This window comes from Trichomycterus rosablanca, chromosome 5, assembly GCF_030014385.1.
Source record: "Trichomycterus rosablanca isolate fTriRos1 chromosome 5, fTriRos1.hap1, whole genome shotgun sequence".
Taxonomy (NCBI): domain Eukaryota; kingdom Metazoa; phylum Chordata; class Actinopteri; order Siluriformes; family Trichomycteridae; genus Trichomycterus; species Trichomycterus rosablanca.
Window position 1 is genome coordinate 3,344,236 of NC_085992.1, and position 20,348 is coordinate 3,364,583.

Here is a 20,348-nt window from a genome sequence, read left to right on the forward strand (position 1 = left end):
GATAGATAGATAGATAGATAGATAGATAGATAGTTAGACATATTTAGACATACAAACAGACAGACAGACAGACAGATAGATAGATAGATAGATAGATAGATAGATAGATAGATAGATAGATAGATAGATAGATAGATAGACAGACAGACAGACAGACAGACAGACAGACAGACAGACAGACAGACAGACAGATAGATAGATAGATAGACATATTTAGACATACAAACAGACAGACAGACAGACAGACAGACAGATAGATTATAGATTACAGATTAAAGATAGATAAAATATAGGCAGACAGACAGACAGACAGATAGATTATAGATTACAGATAGATAAAATATAGGCAGATAGACAGACAGATACTTTATTTATCCCGAGGGAAATTATTAAATTGATACTGCAAACCAGAATAATAACTAATAGTTAACATTTATTCATTTATTTTTAAAATAAACAAACTTCGGAAAATAAACTTAATATGTAAGTACTGTGTGTGTGACAGCTGATTAGTTCACTTTTAAAAACGATAAATAAAGTATTGTATTGAATGTGCGTCTGTAAACGTGGGGGGAAAGTGCAGCCTGAGTGACGTCACTTCCCCGTGATTCAAAACAAGAAACGTCACCCCTGACAGCAGAGCACGCAGGAAGGGGCGGGGCTACAGCGTCATTATTATTATTATTATTAAATAGTTTTAATTCCTCTGTATTTATTTGACTGTATTTGTGTGTATAAGAGCTGATTCGTGCACAGCGCGCTGTTATAAAGTGCATGATGAGTTATATGTGTGTAATAAAGTGTTTTAATGGAGGACTGAGGTGGAGTTTATGAGTAGGAGGAGTGACGGAGCGGATCAGAGCTGAGCTGTGAGTCCCGGACTGTGTGCTGTCATTCTGCTGCTCGGTGTATCTTCACCTCCTCACGGCTGATCTGCTCACCATGATCTGCACAGCGTCCTGATCCCTGACGGAGACGTTTCACTTCGGAACCGAGCGGACAAACACAGCGGGCTCGTCGCGGCGGCGGTGCACTACTACACAAACACACAGGTGGGTGCGTTAGCTCAGACCGACAGCTCCATCGACCAATAGCAGCGCGTATTTGCGTGATTGACTTGCCTGGTAGCCAATCAGCTTAGAGTGAGGCGGGACTCGCGCTGCAGTCTGACCTCAGATGGACTGGCGATTATGTTGTTATGTTGTTTTGTTGGACCAAACAACCACAAAATGTCAGTTTTTCTGATTAAAAGTACATTTTGATTGAACTGTGTGACCGTGTTACATGTGTTGATGTGATTCTCTTCTATTGAGCAAGTTTAGGTTGTTGGAAGTGCTGAGTTGGAAGTGCTGTCCATGCAAATGTAAACAAAGTAGTAACACAGTCAGTCAGTCAGTGTTTACCTACTGGTCTCTTTATTAGGAACACCCTCATCTCCTTGTGGCAGGGATTCCACAGTGTTAGAAACAGTTGCATGTCATAATCGCTGAAGTTTTGACAGCTTCACCTTCATAGATTCGGATCTCTTTACTGGGGAGGCGATGGAAGAACACCAAAGTCATTGTCATGTTCATAGAACCAGTTTTATATGACTTGTGACTTGTGCTTTGTCACATGGGACAACAGCATGTTAAGTAGCCCTCATAAGATGGTTATTTGTGGCCATAGAGGGATGCTGGTGGTCAGTGACAATACTCAAAAATGCTGCAGTGTTAAAGGAGTGCTTAATTGTTTTCAAGGGGGTCCAGTGTGTGCCAAGAAAACACCCCCTACGTTGAAGATTTTGACCCATATTTGTATGATTCAATTCATTGAGTCTACCACAGTCTTCACTGCTCATAAACCAAAACATAGCAGACTCTGTTACTACATTTATCCAAAATGTTGATATAATTGTGATCAAATACAATCCGAGGGTTGAGGGCCTCGCTCAAGTTCCAAACATTGACAAGCTGTCTGTACTGGGGTTTAAACCAACCATCTTATGATTACTAGTCCAGTACATACATAGGTAGCTGTCCTTGTGTCAACTTAAGACTTGATTGTATAGGAAAATTATAGTATTCTATCATTTGCTACTCTTGGCCTCAATTTTCCTTGGAGTCAGCGAAGTGTCTTTATCCCATCCCATCCCATTCCATCCCTATCCTATCCCATCCCATTCCATCCCTATCCTATGCCAATCCCAATCCTGTCCTGTCCTGTCCTCTCCTCTCCTGTCCTATCCCATTCCAATCCTATCCCTATCCTGTCCTCTCCTGTCCTGTCCTTATCCCTATCCCAATTTCAGTCCAATCCCTATCCCTATCCTAGACCTATCCTATCCCTATCCCAATCCTCTCCTCTTTCTCCTCTCCTAATCCTAATCCTATCCTTATTTTAATCCCATCCCTATCCCAATCCTATCCCTCCCCTCTCCTCTCCTCTCTAATCCTATCCTATCCTAATCCTAATCCCATTCTAATCCTGTCCCTATCCCTATCCTATTTTATCCTTAACCCTAACCCTGTCTCATACTATTCTATCCTTACCTATCTACCTATCGTATTATCATTCTATCTTTTTCTATTCATCCATCTGTCTAATTCTGTGTGGTTCATCTTTAAATAGATATAGAGAAGGTAAGTTGTGGCTGAACTGCTGCTGATTCAGTATTTACATTAAACAGACAGTATTTACTGTAAACAGCAGAGATTTCTGAATCCACTGGTACCGAGTTTTCTCTAAGACTAAAAACAGCTTCAGCTTATAGTTCTATATCCATAAAACACTTGTGTATCATCATCAGTGTGAGGCACCTGCCATAAAACACACACAGTCCTTTAAATATCACGTTTAAGGTGAATCATCAGGTAATTAGTAATAAGTGATTATATACTATAGTGTGTTACTTATATATGAATGTGCGTCATTCTGATTAAGTGAAAGGTCACTTAACCTGCCGGGCAACATTCCTGAAAATACAACTAAACAGACCAGATGATTTAGATTATTCTATCATTCATTTATTATTAAATGTATTAATTTATTCTTACATACATTCACTGTCTGTTTTACCACCACTTTATCCTGGTCAGGGTCACGGTGGGTCTGAGTCATTGTTTGAATAAAGTTTGTTAAAGAGAAAGTAAAACTGTACAGTCGAGTCGCCTTTATTTTTAAAGACGCCCACATTTAAACAACAACAAAGAGCTGGAAATAAAATCAGCGAACAATGACGGCCAATGACTCAAAACTGCACAATGAATTTAAGCAGGGAAGAGTAGACAGACAGACAGATAGACAGACAGACAGATAGATAGATCGACAGACAGATAGACGGACGGACGGATGGACAGATAGATAGATCAACAGACAGACAGATAGATGAACTGACGGAAGGATGGACGAAGAGATAGTGACAGATAGATAGATACACAGATAGATAGACAGATAGATCAACAGACAGACAGACAGACAGACAGACAGATAGATATGCAGACAGACAGTCAGACAGTCAGATAGATAGATAGATAGATAGATAGATAGATAGATAGATAGATAGATAGATAGATAGATAGATGATAGATAGATAGATAGATAGATAGATCGACAAATAGATCAACAGACAGACATACAGATAGATAGATAGATAGATAGATAGATAGATAGATAGATAGATAGATAGATAGATAGATAGATAGATAGATAGGCAGACAGATAGATAGATAGACAGACAGACAGACAGATACGCAGTCAGACAGATAGGTAGATAGGCAGACAGACAGATACGCAGACAGGCAGACAGATAGACAGACAGACAGAGAGATAGATAGATCAACAGACAGACAAACAGACAGATAGATACTTTATTAATATCGAGGGAAATTAAGGATGACCACCTGAAATGGTCAGGTGTCCAGATACTTTTGACCACGTAGTGTATCTCCACACGTTCACAGGTTTGTTGATGCGCCCATGTTGTGTGCGGCAGGTCTGCAGATGGGTCAGGGCTTGTGGAGGGTGGCGAGGAACCAGCAGCTGCAGCAGGAGTACAGCGAGCAGTGTTATCTCCAGCGCACCGAGCACCAGCGCAGGATGGCACAGCTGTTGAGCGAAACCCCCTCGCAGGTGCGGCGCACGCCTCAGTGCCACGCCGACATCGGGCACCTGCTGCGCGCTCGCAGGGGCAAAGAAGAACGGGGCTTCCTGGACTTGGACATGCTGCCTCCCGAGCTCAGCATCACCATCCTGTCCTATCTGAACGCCACCGACTTGTGCCTGGCATCCTGTGTGTGGCAGGATTTGGGCAACGATGAGTATCTGTGGCAGGGGTGAGTGACGCACTGTAGATTTATTCACTGTCAGGTTTTATCCTGGTCAGGGTCGCGGTGGGTCTGATTTCATTGGGTCGTAGTGCATCACAGGGCGCGCACACACACACTCAGGGCAAATTGTAGTAGCTCCAGTTGGCCTGACTGCATGTCTTTGGACTTGTGGAAGCCAGAGCACGGAGGAAACCCACATAGACACAGGGAGAACATGCAAACTCCACACAGAAAGGATCCTGGCCATTCAGCTGTGGAATCGAACCCAGGTCCATCCTGCTGTGAGGTGTACCATAGTGTGTGTGTGTGTGTGTGTATGCTCATAGTCTTTTTCAGTCCGAAAGTGCGGTCCGGGTCCTTTCTGTGCGGAGTTTGCATGTTCTCCCTGGTCTGCATGGGTTTTCTCCTACAGTCCAAAGACGTGCAAGTGAGGTGAATTGGGAAGACAAAATTGTCCATTACTGTGTTTGACAGGCGGGCGGTCCGGGTCCTTTCTGTGCGGAGTTTGCATGTTCTCCCCGTGTCTGCGTGGGTTTCCTCCGGGTCCAAAAACATGCAGTCAGGTTAATGGGAGACACTGAATTGCCCTGTAAGTGAATGGGTGTGTGTATGAGTGTGTGTGTGTGTGTGCCATGCGATGGACTGTCCAGGGTGTTACTGTGTGCCTGCTGGGATAGGCTCCAGCACCCCCCACGACCCTGATCAGTATAAGCGGTTAAGGAAGTGAGTGAGTGAGAGTGTGTTATATTATAATATAATTTTTTGGGGCTTCTCCTGCTGTGCCTCACTGTTATTTCTGTCCTTTGTTTTCACCCAGACTGTGTAAGTCCACTTGGGGTCACTGTTCCATCTACAACAGGATCCTTCCCCATGGTTTTTCCTACAGAAGACTCTACATGCAGCTGGACGAAGGAAGCCTGACGTTCAACGCGAACCCTCAGGAGGTGAGCGGCGCAGTGCCGTACACCACACTTCTCACGCTAGCGGCCCGTGTGTTCCAGTGTTTTGCTCACGTCGCCGGCCGCATCAGCATAGCTTTATGCGTTTAATTAGAGGGCATGTCTGGCACTAATTCGCTCTCTGTGCTTCTGGCTTTCTGCAGGGTATCACATACCTCATGTCCAAAGGGATTCTCATGGACCACCCAAAGGAAATCGCCAAGTTTATATTCTACACTAGAATGCTAAATTGGAAGATGCTGCGCGTTTACCTCGACGAACGGTTCGTTGCACGAGTTTCAGCTCTTTTGTTGAGTGTGTGGGGATTAAACACAACATCTTTTGATGTTCCATGGTCAAAACAGAGTACAGAAGGAAATGGAATCAATGTGTGGCCCCCATTTCCAAAATTCTGATGCAAAATTCGCAGTATCTATAAGTTACGTTCACATTTACAGCATTTAACAGGTGATTTTGTCCAAAGTGACAGAATACCAAGCAAGAGGGTTTAGGGGCCTTGCTCAGTCGTGACAAATTGGCTGTAATGGGGATTAAACCAGTAACCCTTCTGATCACCCTTCTTATGGGACTGGGATAGCCTAGTGAGTAGAGCTTTTAACTTATGACTACATGTATACACTGATCAGCCATAACATTAAAACCACCTCCTTGTTTCTACACTCACTGTCCATTTTATCAGCTCCACTTACCATATAGAAGCACTTTGTAGTTCTACAATTACTGACTGGACCACCACAGAGCAGGTATTATTTAGGTGGTGGATGATTCTCAGCACTGCAGTGACACTGACATGGTGGTGGTGTGTTAGTGTGTGTTGTGCTGGTACGAGTGGATCAGACACAGCAGCGCTGCTGGAGTTTTTAAACATCTCACTGTCACTGCTGGACTGAGAATCGTCCACCAACCAAAAACATCCGGCCAACAGCGCCCCATGGGCAGCGTCCTGTGACCACTGATGAAGGTCTAGAAGATGACCGACTCAAACAGCAGCAATAGATGAGCGATCGTCTCTGACTTTACATCTACAAGGTGGACCAACTAGGTAGGAGTGTCTGATAGAGTGGACAGTGAGTGGACACAGTGTTTAAAAACTCATCCACCACCTAAATAATACCTGCTCTGTGGTGGTCCTGTGGGGGTCCTGACCATTGAAGAACAGGGTGAAAGCAGGTTAAAAAGTATGTAGTGAAACAGATGGACTACAGTCAGTAATTGTAGAACTACAAAGTGCTTCTATATGGTAAGTGGAGCTGATAAAATGGACAGTGAGTGTAGAAACAAGGAGGTGGTTTTAATGTTATGGCTGATCGGTGTATAAACAGTATAACGTGTTTCACCCTTGTAGCCGAGACGTTCTGGACGAGCTGGTCAAGCTACACAACTTCAGTGACCAGTTCCTCCCCAATGCGTTGAGGGATTTCTTCAGACACATCCACGCACCCGAGGAGCGCGGAGAGTACCTGGAAACGCTCATCACCAAGTTCTCGCACCGTTTCTGTGCCTGTAACCCCATGCTGGTGAGGGACGTGGGTCTCACCCCTGGTGAGTAGGTCCAAAACATTACATGGCATGTGTGTAAAACCCCAGTTCCAAAAAAGTTGGGACAGTATGTAAAAGAGAACAGCAAGAAGAAAGAAGAAGAAATACACTATATGGACAAAAGTATTGGGACGCCCCTTCTAATTATTGAATTAACAGGTGTAATAAATCAATGATATAAAGGAAATGATATGCGTCCAACTTTGCAGCAACAGTTTAGGAAAGGCCCTTAACTCCAGTTTCCCACCACTGTTTCATCTTCAAAACTGTTCGTAGTAAGACATTTATGAATCGTTAATCCCTTAAATGAATGAAACACCTCTGGTTTGGTCACTTCACAGCATCTGGTCGTGTCTTTAAATGCCCTCTGTGCACCATGACCGATTTCTCCGGCGAGGACTCAGAAGAGTCGAGCGGAGAAACAGCAGATTCGTGGCCACATCTGTAATGGCAGCGGTGAAAATGAGCGCTCTGTGACGGGTGGTGGTTTAGAAAACACACGCCGGTCACCAAAGCCATGTTAAACCTACCGGATTAAAGTGGTAGCGGAGCAGGACGGCGATCCAATCCAGCGTGGAGAGAGAGAGTGTGTGTGTGTGTGTGTGTCTGCACTGAGAGGAATGATCTACAAAGCTCAGTATATTTAAAAACACAACAATGAGTTTCATGACTTAAACACTATATGATCAAAAGTATTTGGACACCTGACCATGAGCTTGTCGGACGTCCTATATCATGAACAAATAGTATTAAAATAGAGTGACCTTTATGTGACAAGCCGTAGCCTAGTGGTTAGGGTACTGGACTAGTAATCAAAAGGTCGCTGGTTCAAGCCTCACCACTGCCAGGTTGCTGCTGTTGGGCCCTTGAGCAAGGCCCTTAGCCCTCAATTGTATACTGTAACTGTACTGTAAGTCGCTTTGGATAAAGGCGTCTGCTAAATGCTGAAGATGTAAATGATATTGTCAGCTACAACAATAGCCACTCTTCTGAGACGGCTTCTCACGAGACCTTGAAATATGTCTGTGGGAATTTGTGCCCATTCAGCCAAAATATAACAGCATTTATGTTGGCCTGAGTGGTGGGGTCAGGGCTCTGTGCAGGACACTGGAGGTTTGAGCTTGCTTTGTGCACAGGGGCACAGACATGCTGGAACAGGAAAGGGCCTTCCCTAAACTGTTCCTGCATATAATTTGGTGTTGGAAGCACATAATCTCTATTATATACGTGATTAATTACACCTGTTAGCAGTGCTGTGGCTGAAAGACATGAATTCTGAAAATTAGAAGGGGCGTCTCAATACTTTTGTCTGTATAGTGCATTATCGATGTTATGCGCTATGTGGTGCCGTCCCAAATCATTCTGGAATGCGGCGATGCATGAGAGCGTTTGCGTATGCGCCGTTCTCGGACGTGTGGGTGTAAAACTATTAAAAGCGTGTGAGGTTCGTCATTTAACACTCTTATTTATTCGTGTTTTCAGACGCCGTGTACGTGCTGTGCTACTCGCTCATCCTGCTCTCCATCGACCTGAGCAGCCCGCACGTCAAGAACAAGATGTCCAAGCGCGAGTTCATCCGCAACACGCGCCGCGCCGCGCAGAACATCAGCGAGGACTTCGTGGGTCACCTGTACGATAATATCTATCTGATCGGCCATGTGGCTGCCTAGCAAACACTCACACACACACACAGGCACAGGCTAATAAAACAGTCAGCCATGGCACTGATACAGGCTGCGGTTCATTCTGAAGCATGACGATACCCTAACCCTTACGAAAAGTGACCCTCTTGCTTTAAAGGGGGTCAAAAAATCCAAATTTTAATGGTAATTGCATTCATTAGTAAACCGGAGTGGATCATTCTGGTCCGCATACCCGATTTGGCACCGTTTTTTACACAGGATGCCCGTCCTGACGTAAACCCTCATTATTTTATCCAGACTTGGGACCTGCACTCCCACTGGCTGAGCTGTCTGGCAATCAGGTCAGTCTAGACACCCAGCCGGCTGATAACACCAGTGAGATTCGAACCCTGGATCTTTGGGATAACAGGCTAGTGTATTTTACCGCTGTGCCACCCAAGCACCCTAAATTCTGCCATTTGTATTTAGAGACATCTAGGTTCGAGTTGCCAGTGCTATCAGCCGGACGTCAACACGGGCATGATCGTTTATGTAATGGTCAAAGCCCTGCAATGAATTTGCCGCCCTGTGCCCAATTTCTCAGTGGAACCGGACCCACAGCAACCCTGACGAAAGAGGAGGATTATAGAATCCGGAATCCTGCTTCAAACTCCTCATCATAGATGCGATCGCTTCAGAACGAACCGCAGCCGAATATTCCGCTAAATGAAGGTCAGATGGAGTGGACTTAGTTAGCCTAGCGCCGAGCTATAAAGGCGTACGTTAAAACACGCAGACAGCGACGTTACGTGGGTCGCTCTCGGCAGCCCGAGGCGGAGTAGCAGCACTCGGAGCTTCAAACGCAGAGCAATGTAGCCGCCCAAGCTAAACGCAGCCGCGTCGTTACGAGTTACGACTCCAGTACAGTACACGCGTCCAGTTTTATCTCCGAGCTCGAAATCTCGCTGGAGTCTGGTCAGGATTATTACGTTCTAGGGTAGGAGATTGTTTTCCCAGTCAGCGTCTGCTCTCAGTGTAGCGTTAGCAGAACCCAGATCTTTCCAGATGGAAACGTAGGTGCTTGGTTCAACTTTCCTGTCGTAAAAAAAACAAAGACACCGAGCCTAGTTTTATTCAGGGTCTACAGTGGGTCTTAATAACACATTCATAAGCCTGAACGGTGCTGTAACAGTACAGGAGTGGGTTGAAACGTGATGAAATGGTTCTATAGACGATTTCTGCAGAACTAAAGTGAGGGAAAATTAGCCTCTCATACTAATGATGAGTAGAAATCATAGAGAGCTTGAATTAAACTACACGTCCATGTATTTACGCAGCCTGTGTGACTATGATGCCCATAAAACAAACATCTTTTATCTTTATTTGGTCAGTGACCCTTTTTTAAGGTCTATAAATTGTAGAAACTCACTCTCACCCCATCAGGCATTCCGAGAATGCTAGCTAATCCCTTTACTTATCAAAATATTCATCCATGCATTGTCTGTTTTATCCTGGTCAGGGTCACAGTGGAGCTGTTTAATTGGGCGAAATTTAGGAAACACCCCAGGCAGTTTGACAGTCCATCACAGGGCAAACACACACACACTTGGGGCAGATTTAAGTAGCTCCGATCGTCCTGACTGCACGTCTTTGGACTTGTGGGAGGAAACCGGAGCACCCGAAGGAAACCCACACAGACCCGGAGGACCCTGGCTGCCCGGCCAAGGAAGCAAACCCCTTTTGTTGTTCTATGTTTATTGCATTCATAAAGTGCCAAAGTGGATTTTAAGTAACTCCAGTCGTCCTGACTGCACGTCTTTGGACTTGTGGGAGGAAACCGGAGCACCCGGAGGAAACCCACACAGACCCGGAGGACCCTGGCTGCCCGGCCATGGAAAAATAAAAAATCAAACCCAGGCCCTTCTTGCTGTGAGGCGACGGCTCCACCCGTTGCGCCACCATGCCACCCTTATCAAAGTGAGAATTCCAACAACATGAGTAAATTAAATAGATATACAGACAGACAGACAGAAAGAAAGATAGACAGATCATATTTCTGCACTGGGCGCTCGGGTAGCGCAGCAGTAAATGATGAGGGTTCGAATCCACAGCAGTGCTATCGGCCTGTCAGTCGACTACACACAGACATGATCGGCTATTTCTGGGATGGAAGGGCTGGGCGGGTGATCGAGGCGCCACGATGGATTGGAGTTCTGTCTGGGGTGTTTCAAATTTCTAGTGCGCCCAGTGATTCCGCGGAAAGCTGGACCCACCACAACCCTGACCCGGATAAACTAGTAGTCAAACTTGACATTGAGATTAAGATGAGAAAGTATTCCTGCACGTGCAGGGCGACAAATCACGTTTAACACTCGTATCAATGTGAAAAAGATTGAACATGATTTTTACACCTTTTCAAATGGACAGTGAAACGTCCAAGCTGTTAGACACTCGCTTCAGAAAACAGTCAAATAATCGTGCAAACTGATGCGGCCACTACGTTGCGTTTAGACAATCAGATTCAAACCTCCAGGCAGGAAAGACTCGATTTAGCCGAACCAAACCCAAACCAACCTTCCAGACAGGTCAGAAAAATAAATACGTGCACACGCACCATCAGTTCAGGTGTATCTTACATACGTGATATAGTCATGAGCCTGAGAGGTTCTCCAATGTAAATAAATAGCATAAGCTAATGAAATCCCACAATTTTCTAATTCCATAAGTGGGATTGATCTGGTCAGAACTAAATATCGGCATCTCAGGTGACCCCACGTGTGGTTCCAGCAATACGAAGGGCCCACTGCCTTAAGCTCAAGTGGTGATCAGTTTGATATTATTTACACTGTACTGAAGCAGGAGGAATTGTTCTGATCCTTAAACTGATGCGACAAGTGTAACATCATACGCCAGCGATTCAGGTCTATATAACATTAAGATAATGTACTATAAAACACAAACACCATCACCTGCTGCTTTCTATTCATTACGCAGTGCTTATGATCGTGCTATAAGGGCCTAATGTAGCTACCCGCTTTAAATAGAGATTTAAGTGTTAGTACTTTATACACATATACATATAAAATCCATCTCAAGAACTGATGGGACTAAAATGAGAACAGTTCTGAACTGTTCTGAAATGCAGATCTGTTTCACTTAACCAGTCCTAAACCCCGATGGATCAGCGGAGGGTTTATTTCCACTTTTGGATACAAGCTCGTTTCCTCTTTCCACGGTTAAGCTAAAGTACTTCTGGAGGAACAATTTAGGTGTCTGAAGTCCTCTGCTTTTGCACTGTAGGGTGGCAGGGAAAGAGAAATGTATGAGGAAAGGAAAGAACACATGAATAAGTAAATGAGAAAACGTCTTATGTCCTGATCAGGAGAATTTCAGTGAGAAAATGAGTGAATTAGTGAACGAGGGTAAAAGTGAAGGAACAAATGTGGATTTGTACTGTAGCTGTGAGGCTAATGTGGCTAATAAGTGATGGAAGTGGGCGTCGTTGGCATTTTTTAAGGACTTTATTTATTGGTGGGGTTGCGACTGCTGAATATTTTATCATTTTTTTTAATCTTAGACCATTTGAATGTTTTTTACAGATTAGAAAAGCAAAGAATGTCATGCGTTATATTTTACAACCTCACTCGAGTATAAACCGGCATGAAAAGCAGTATTATTATTTTATTTAGAAAGAAAAACTCTTTAAGCCATCCTTATTATTTTTATTTGATTAATTTGATCACTCACTTTTATCCGCTTATCTAATAATCGGGATGGGGGGGGTGCTGGAGCCTATCCCAGCTTTTCAATGGGCACAAGGCACACAGTAACACCCTGGACAGGGCACCAGTTCATCTTAGGGCAGACACACATACACACACACACACACACACATGCATGGTTTTGGACTGTGGGAGGAAACCGGAGCTCCCGGAGGAAACCCACACAGACACGGGGAGAACATGCAAACTACGCACAGAAGGGACCCGGACCGCCCCGCCTAGGGATCGAACCCAGGACCTTCTTGCTGTGAGGCGACAGTGCTACCCACCGAGCCACCGTGCCCTTGCATTTGATTACTGTAAACATTAATTACAATGACAAGGGTTGGTGTCATCAGTTCCCAAACCATTACAGGAAAGCTGATGGTACACAGTGGTAAACATGCCCCTGTTACATCTTTTATGGAAAGTGTTGCAACCTACAAATTTTATATATTAAGTAAAAATAAAAATTCTACATTCCCTTGTCTGATTTATCCTGGTCAGGGTCGCAGTGGGTCTGTTTAATTGGAGGAAACACCCCAGTTTGACAGTCCATCACAGGGCAAACACACACACACAGGGCAAATTTAAGTAGCTCCAATCGTCCTGACTGCATGTCTTTGGACTTGTGGGAGGAAACCGGAGCACCCGGAGGAAACCCACGCAGACCTGGAGGCCCTTCTTGCTGTGAGGAGACAGCTCTACCCATTGTGCCACTATGCCACCCTTATCAAAGAGAGAATTCAAACATCATGAGTAAATTAAATAGATATAGATTGATAGATTCTCTATTAATCCAGTGATTAAATTACTGGTTGTACTTGATATATTTCTGCACTGGGCGCTCGGGTAGTGCGGCAGTAAATGATGAGGGTTCGAATCCACAGCAGTGCTATCGGCCCGTCGGGCGGCTACATACAGACATTATTGGCCATTTCTGAGGTGGGAGGGCTGGGCGGGTTCTACAGCACTTGGGTGGCACAGTGGTAAATGATGTTAGTTCTTTAATGCTGGGATTCAGGGTTCAGGTCCCCAGCTGTGTTGTGGGCAGGTCGGGCGTCTATGTACAGACACGTTTGGCTATGTCTAAGGGGGGTCGGCCGATACCCTGCGATGGGGTGTGTTAATGCATTGTTGCCAGTGATTGCAGGTAAGCCCTGACTACAGTGACCCAGACCAGTATATTAAAGGAACTAAGGGTGGAATTGTTGATCCTGTAAATATACAGTAAACTACAGGAGCTAATCGTGTCTGCCATGTTTTTATTTGTGATGTTATGAAGGGCATTTGGGCAGCAGGACTAGAATGTGACTAGCAGGCTGAATGTAAACACTCGGATGCTCTTTGCTTGGTATATCGATCCACATGTTTGATCAGATTAAATGTTCACCTTATTGAAGCATAGGAACAATTCAACATTGACCTTGCACAAACGTATTATAAACATTTAAAATATTTATTTAAGCGCTGCTTGTTTTACTTACATTTAATTACATTTATTACTTTAAATAAGACTTTGTGTATTTTAGATGCAGCTGCTTCTTTGTCTCATAACCGATTTGCTTTGATCCGAATCTGGCTGGATCGTTTACATTCCTCCAACCAGCCAGAGCCCTTCATTTAACCACAGTATTTACTGCTCACAAATGAAAGCATGGCAGACTAGTATGCTAAATTACCAGCAGCTTATGCTTTAATGGTTACTGTGGGAAAACATAGTTGTCATAGTTCGTCTGCAGCTCTTGGAATTTAAACAGAATTGGGATTCTTATAAATGGGATTTAGATATGATTAAGTCATTTCAATCAAGTGTGTATCATTATTTTAGACATGTAGTATTTATTTAGCAAACATTGGGTAAGATGGACTTCCATTGCTTGCTAGCGAAATTAGCCTTGCTCGTAGCAAAATCTGTACATCTGGGACGAGGAATTTATTGTCGCTTGTTCCGTTATCGTTGTCGAACACCCGAGTGTGAGCATGTAGCATTTTAATGAGACGTGTAGAATTGTAATGACTTGCTGTGCTGCCTGTATGACTGTCCAGTTCTAATCTGATCTGCTCTGATCTGCTCTGATCTGATGTCTCGACGCTTCTGCTCGTGCTGTAGGAACATAATCAGACTCTTCCACTCTTATCGATGAGTTGATCAAGTAAGCACTTTAACGTAGGGGGTTTGATAATGTTTAATAATGATTTGTTCTTTTTCTGGTCTGTATTCATGCAAATCTGAAGGACTTTTGTGTATCTAGTGCCCGGTGGGGATCTACAGTAGTGCCAATAGCAATGCTACTGCTAACGCTAAAGTGTGTATCGTAGACTGACATAAGCTTTGCAAATTATACTGCATTCTACGGTTGAAACGGATAGGAATAATATCAATTGTTTTATTTGCACATCATGTACATATTTAAGTATAGAGGTTTATATTCATATAATTTTATTTTTTAATATTTGTCTAAACGTCGATGGTTTTTCCTGTACTTTATAGAATGAATTCTCTTTTTGCACTTAGGAATTTTTTTGACAGGTCGCAGGCAACCGTGAATCGTTGCACCACTGTGATCCACCGTTCTGGGCGTTTTGGGTCGTCAGAATGTTCTAAATCTAAGAATGTCATGCAAGATAATAAAGCAAACAAGACGGGATCTTATGTTACCAGTGAGCAATTAATCCGCTGCTGTCCTGAGAAAATCTGATTGATCTGCAAGTAGCCACTGCTTTGACTTTATAATTATTTACTGTATAATTGCTAACGCCGCGCATGTGCCTGAAATCAAGGGGTTTGAATCCTGGCCTGGGCTCACAAATACAGAAGGCGCATAGCTGTATGTGAACCTAGCCATTAAGGGACTCATATATGTGCACCCCTAGTGCCAGTCTCAAGCCCAGATAAATAAAAAAGGTTTCATAAGGAAGAGCATTCAGCATAAAAACTGTACTAAATCAAATGTGCCGACAAATTGGATGGGAGCAGCTAAGAAAATTAATATTTTAAACATACGAAATCATAGCTTTTAAACTGAGAACTTACACCGATCAGCCATAACCATAATCATTAAAACCACCTCCTTGTTTCTACACTCACTGTCCATTTTATCAGCTCCACTTACCATATAGAAGCACTTTGACTGTAGTCCGTCTGTTTCTCTGCATACCTTTTTAGCCTGCTTTCACCCTGTTCTTCAATGGTTAGGAGCCCCACAGGACCACCACAGAGCAGGTATTATTTAGGTGGTGGATCATTCTCAGCACTGCAGTGACACTGACATGGTGGTGGTGTGTTAGTGTGTGTTGTGCTGGTATGAGTGGATCAGACACAGCAGCGCTGCTGGAGGTTTTAAATACCGTGTCCACTCACTGTCCACTCTGTTAGATGTGAAGTCAGAGACGGTCGCTCATCTATTGCTGCTGTTTGAGTCGGTCGTCTTCTAGACCTTCATCAGTGGTCACAGCACGCTGCCCACCAAGGAGGTGGTTTTAATGTTATGGTTGATCGGTGTATGTCCATTAAGTTTGAATACTTGCCCCCATTATTATTAGGGGAAAATACAAATGTGCCGTCACCCCTCACAAACAGATCAGTTTTCTCCTGACAGCAGAGATTTTATCAGAATTAACTCTTAACCTTTAAACTTATGTTTGATCGTTTATTTACATTTGGAAACTAGCAGAAAATAGTTTGAATATTTTGAATGGCAACACTGGACTAAAATACTAGATTGTATAAAAAATAAAAACCTAAAAACACTAGAAGTTTGTGTCATGTGTGTGTTGTTTTTTTCTAATTTTATTTTTCTTCGTTTCTGTCTCGGATGTTTAAGCATCACACATAAAATCTAGGTGTAAATATGTGTGGGTGTTCTTTGTGAACAACTGGCACCCTGTCCTGGGTGTGTTCCTGCTTTATGCCCAATGTTTTACCAGGCACACTTCTATCACTACTCCTGGGTGCCTGGGTGGAGCAGTGGTCTATTACAATAGCCCACTACCACTGAGATCCAGGTTTGAAGCTCAGTTGTGCTATCAGTTGGTCTGGGTATTCCTGCCTTTCTCCCAGTGTTTCCCGGTGGAGCCAGACCCACTGCGGCCCTGACCAGGATGAACCGTTTGATGAAAATAATATGAAAAATTCAACATACCTCCACTAACATCTGACTGTGTACGTGCACACACCAAGCATTTTATTAGGTACACCTTTTTGCTACATACAGCCATTATTAACACTAATTTAAACACTTTTTAAAATCCCAACAACACTGCTGCACCTACTACATCAGACTATACCAGAACAGCACACCACCGTGTTAGTGTCACTGCAGTGATTTAAATGATTAACCACACAAACAGCATCTGGGCACTGAGGATCCTATGGGTTATACTTTTTTTTAAGGGGGTTGGCAAAGTGTACAAAGCAACACATAGGCTACAGTCAGTAATTGTATACCCACAAAGTTCATATATATATATATATATATATATATATATATATATATAGTGGTATCCAGAAGGAAGGTTCTTTCTTGAATGATGAATAAAAATAAGAAAAAAGTTAGCATACAGCCTATTTTTATATATGTTATGTTAATAAAACTGCTTATATACATTTAATATTTATGCTAACACATGGATACAACATATAATACCATATAAAATTAATCCTATAGATATATTTAGTATACAGTATGTACATAAACACTTTCATTATGGGTATGTATATATGGTATAAACTTACACCTACCCAGAGGATTTATGTACTGTTATAATGATATATCACCTTACAGGTGACATACTGTATGTGGAAATATTATTGATATAGGAGCTTATATATGTATATAATAAATAAAAAATTTCTGTGTGGGTAAATAAACATGCTGATCACAACCAAGTGAGATGTTGGAATGTTAAAGCTTTTCTTGCCAACATTAGTGTCGGTGTTATAGGAATTTTGTTTATACTGGGGCATGATGCAAAATATACTTATCACTTTTGCTATAAAATTTATAAATAAACGTTATAAACTACGTAAGTATGTTTTTTTACTTTTTTTATTATTCTTTATCTATTTTTTATTTTTTGAGATCATGACTTACAGTACTCTGACAGGATAGTCTGAGCAATTGAGGCTCAAGGACCAAACAGCAGCAACCTGTCAGTGGTGAGGCTTGAACCAACGACCTTCTGATTAAAAGTCCAGTACCTTAACCACTAGGCTCACGTACCATCACAATACTCTTATTAAAAGCTGTGCTCCAGGTGAGGCTCGAACTCACAACCTCGGCATTGCTTAACAAGTACTGCTTTATAAGTACCGCGCGCTAACCGATTGCGCCACTGGAGCCTTTACTGGTTTTACTGGGCTTTTGGTTTTCTGGGTACACTTCACCAAATCTGGCAAATCTTATTAAATAAACAACACTAATTTTATCGAACACTAGCACTAATAAACATAGAGTTATTTTCTTTTGGGTCCCTGAGCAAAGTAAAAATGAATGTGTGGATCCATAATGTGATGTACAGAACTGTGTATTTGATAACAAACAATTTCTGTTATCTTGAGATGATGACATGCCAGGTTTAACATGCGGACTCCATATGGGTAGTTGTAACCAGTGGTTAAGGTACTGAACTAGTAATCAAAAGGTGGCTGGTTCAAACCCCACTAATGCCAGGTCGCCACTGTTGGGCCCTTGAGCAAGGCCCTTTAACCTCAATTTCTTAAACAATATACTGTTAGTCGTTTTGGACAAAAGCGTCTGCTAATGTAAATGTACGGACACAGAACAGCTTCACTGTTTGTGATTTTAGTACAAAATAGTTTTGGTGTTCAAACTACTGTATATAAAACATTAAAGCACAAATTAGAAACTTTTTATAATAATAAAAACATAATAATAACAATAACATAATAATAATTAAATAACATAATAATAATAATAATAATAATAATAATAATAATAAAGCTGTAGAGACTGAAAATTGAGTGAGATCGTGTTTCAAATCATCGTTCCTCTGTCTATACAGACTGCAGCTCATCTCACTTGGAATGGAGCACCAAGGGTTTGGAAATGAATGGAAAATGAATGGTAGAAAATTGTAGATAAAGTTGTCATAGGCTATCTAACATCCTGACTTTAATTCCATTTAAAATTCATAAAGGTGTTTAAAACGGTGAGTCTATTAGAGGAACTCTTGTAACAGTGGAGAGTTAAGCCACACTGCGCCAAAAAGCTCATTATTTCTTATACACTATAAATAAAAAACAATTTCCACACATTAAGAAATAAGGGTCTTTTCATTCATGCAGTAATATAATACATGCTGTATCTTTAAATCGTGGAATTTAATATAAAGATATAATATTTAGCTATACGTTTAAAAATCAATATATACTTTCACTGAGGAAAGTTTCTTTCTTTCTTTCTTTCTTTCTTTCTTTCTTTCTTTCTTTCTTTCTTTCTTTCTTTCTTTCTTTCTTTCTTTCTTTTTTTCTTTCTTTATTGCTTTCTTTCTAATATAGTCCACCTACCTGTATCCCACTTATCAACCAAAAGCGACCCTCACAGGACCCTCACTGACCGTTCGCAGATCTGTAATAACACTAACATGGTGATAACATGGTGGTGTGTTGTTCTGAGTGTATCAGGTGCAGCAGTGTTGTTGGGATTTTTGAATCCTGTTAAACTACCTGGCCTAATTATTATAAACACATACCCTGTTTATTAATGCACAATGTGTGTGTGTGTTAATCCTCCTTTAGTATTTTATCAATGGACACTCTCTGATCACAAGGGACTGTTGGCTTTATAGAGCAAAAATGTTCTCCCATGTGTATGTAAACAATCCAAAGTCAGTCATTCAGTGATTGAATTAAAATCATCTATATATTAAATTTATCCAGCTCACAATGTCACTGCTTTATTAGAGTGCTTGTATTTATGTTTATTATGGAGTATTTATTACATGATTAGATTGTAAATTTGTACAAATATAGATTTAATTTGCTGTAAACTAAAAGGAAGAAATAATCTGATGATCCGATAATATGTAGATTATTATTTCGTTTTCACGAAATCGGGTTTTTTATTTATTTTTTAATTACAAATTTTAGGTAAAATATGACTTTAAAGTCAAAATATACAATTAAATCAAAAACCGAATCAACCGATTAGTGCTGTTATGTTTTTATTATTCATTCATTAATTTATTGTGTATTTTACCGCCGCTTCATCTGGTCATGGTCGCAGTGGGTCTGGTGTCAGCATAAATGAACATTATATTAAAATGAATAGAATTTGAATAGAGTTAATGTTAAATTGAATAAATACATATTTATGTGCATAGCCAACAATCATTGCCAAAAATAATTAAACAACAAAAAGCGTGATTCTCAAACTGGGGTTCGAATAATGTTGATTAAACTCAGAAATATAAAAAATACTGTATTAAAAAGACGTAAAAACGCAACGAAGGGTTTATTTTTATTGTAATAAAGTGTGTTTGGATGCTTGTTTTTTCATAATATTCTCTGAAGCTAAAGACTTTAAACTGATCTTTCCCAGATCTACACATTTCGCTCAGAATGATGATAAAATGAAACATTATTTGATGATGATGATGGTTGGTTGAATGATATGAGCTCTGAAGGATCAGACACCGGTTATAACAGGATTATATCTGAGATCGTTCATGTGATAAGACCAACGACCACGACGCTAAACAGACGCAGTCAGTCTTTATATAAACGAGGGTTTCTGTGAAAGAACTTCTAGATGCTACAAGGAGTTTTTGGTTTCATCACTGTGGGAACTTCGCCTAAAAACTAAGAACTAAAAGCGTATTTAATTACTTTTAGATCAAATGTAATTACGTTTAGATAAACCAAATACAAATGGTGTAAAGCAGTGAATAACTTTTTCTTTCTTTCTTTCTTTCTTTCTTTCTTTCTTTCTTTCTTTCTTTCTTTCTTTCTTTCTTTCTTTCTTTCTTTCTTTCTTTCTTTCTTTCTTTCTTTCTTTCTTTCTTTCTTGTTATTTTCTTTCTTTTCTTTTAATTTACTTCCTATTTCTCTTTCTTTTTTATTTCTTTCTTTAATTTTTTTCCACATTATTTTCTTGTTTTGTTGTTGTTACTTTTTATCTTATTTTTCTTTCTTTT

At 41.5% G+C, this 20,348-nt stretch overlaps 1 protein-coding gene and 1 non-coding gene across 2 annotated transcripts; one reads left to right on the plus strand and one right to left on the minus strand.

The window, feature by feature from the left end:
- Positions 1-784: 784 nt before the first annotated feature.
- On the plus strand, positions 785-15,947 carry fbxo8 (F-box protein 8). Its single transcript, XM_062995527.1, has 6 exons — positions 785-1,052; positions 3,974-4,313; positions 5,125-5,251; positions 5,410-5,528; positions 6,612-6,808; positions 8,288-15,947. Exons 2-6 carry the CDS (start codon positions 3,982-3,984, stop codon positions 8,473-8,475), a joined length of 963 nt encoding a protein of 320 aa, XP_062851597.1. The 5' UTR covers positions 785-1,052; positions 3,974-3,981; the 3' UTR covers positions 8,476-15,947.
- A 1,492-nt stretch (positions 15,948-17,439) lies between these two features.
- trnai-uau (transfer RNA isoleucine (anticodon UAU)) lies at positions 17,440-17,532 on the minus strand. The gene is given in 2 exon segments: positions 17,440-17,475; positions 17,495-17,532. It is a non-coding gene; the product is annotated as a tRNA-Ile (tRNA).
- Positions 17,533-20,348: the final 2,816 nt, after the last annotated feature.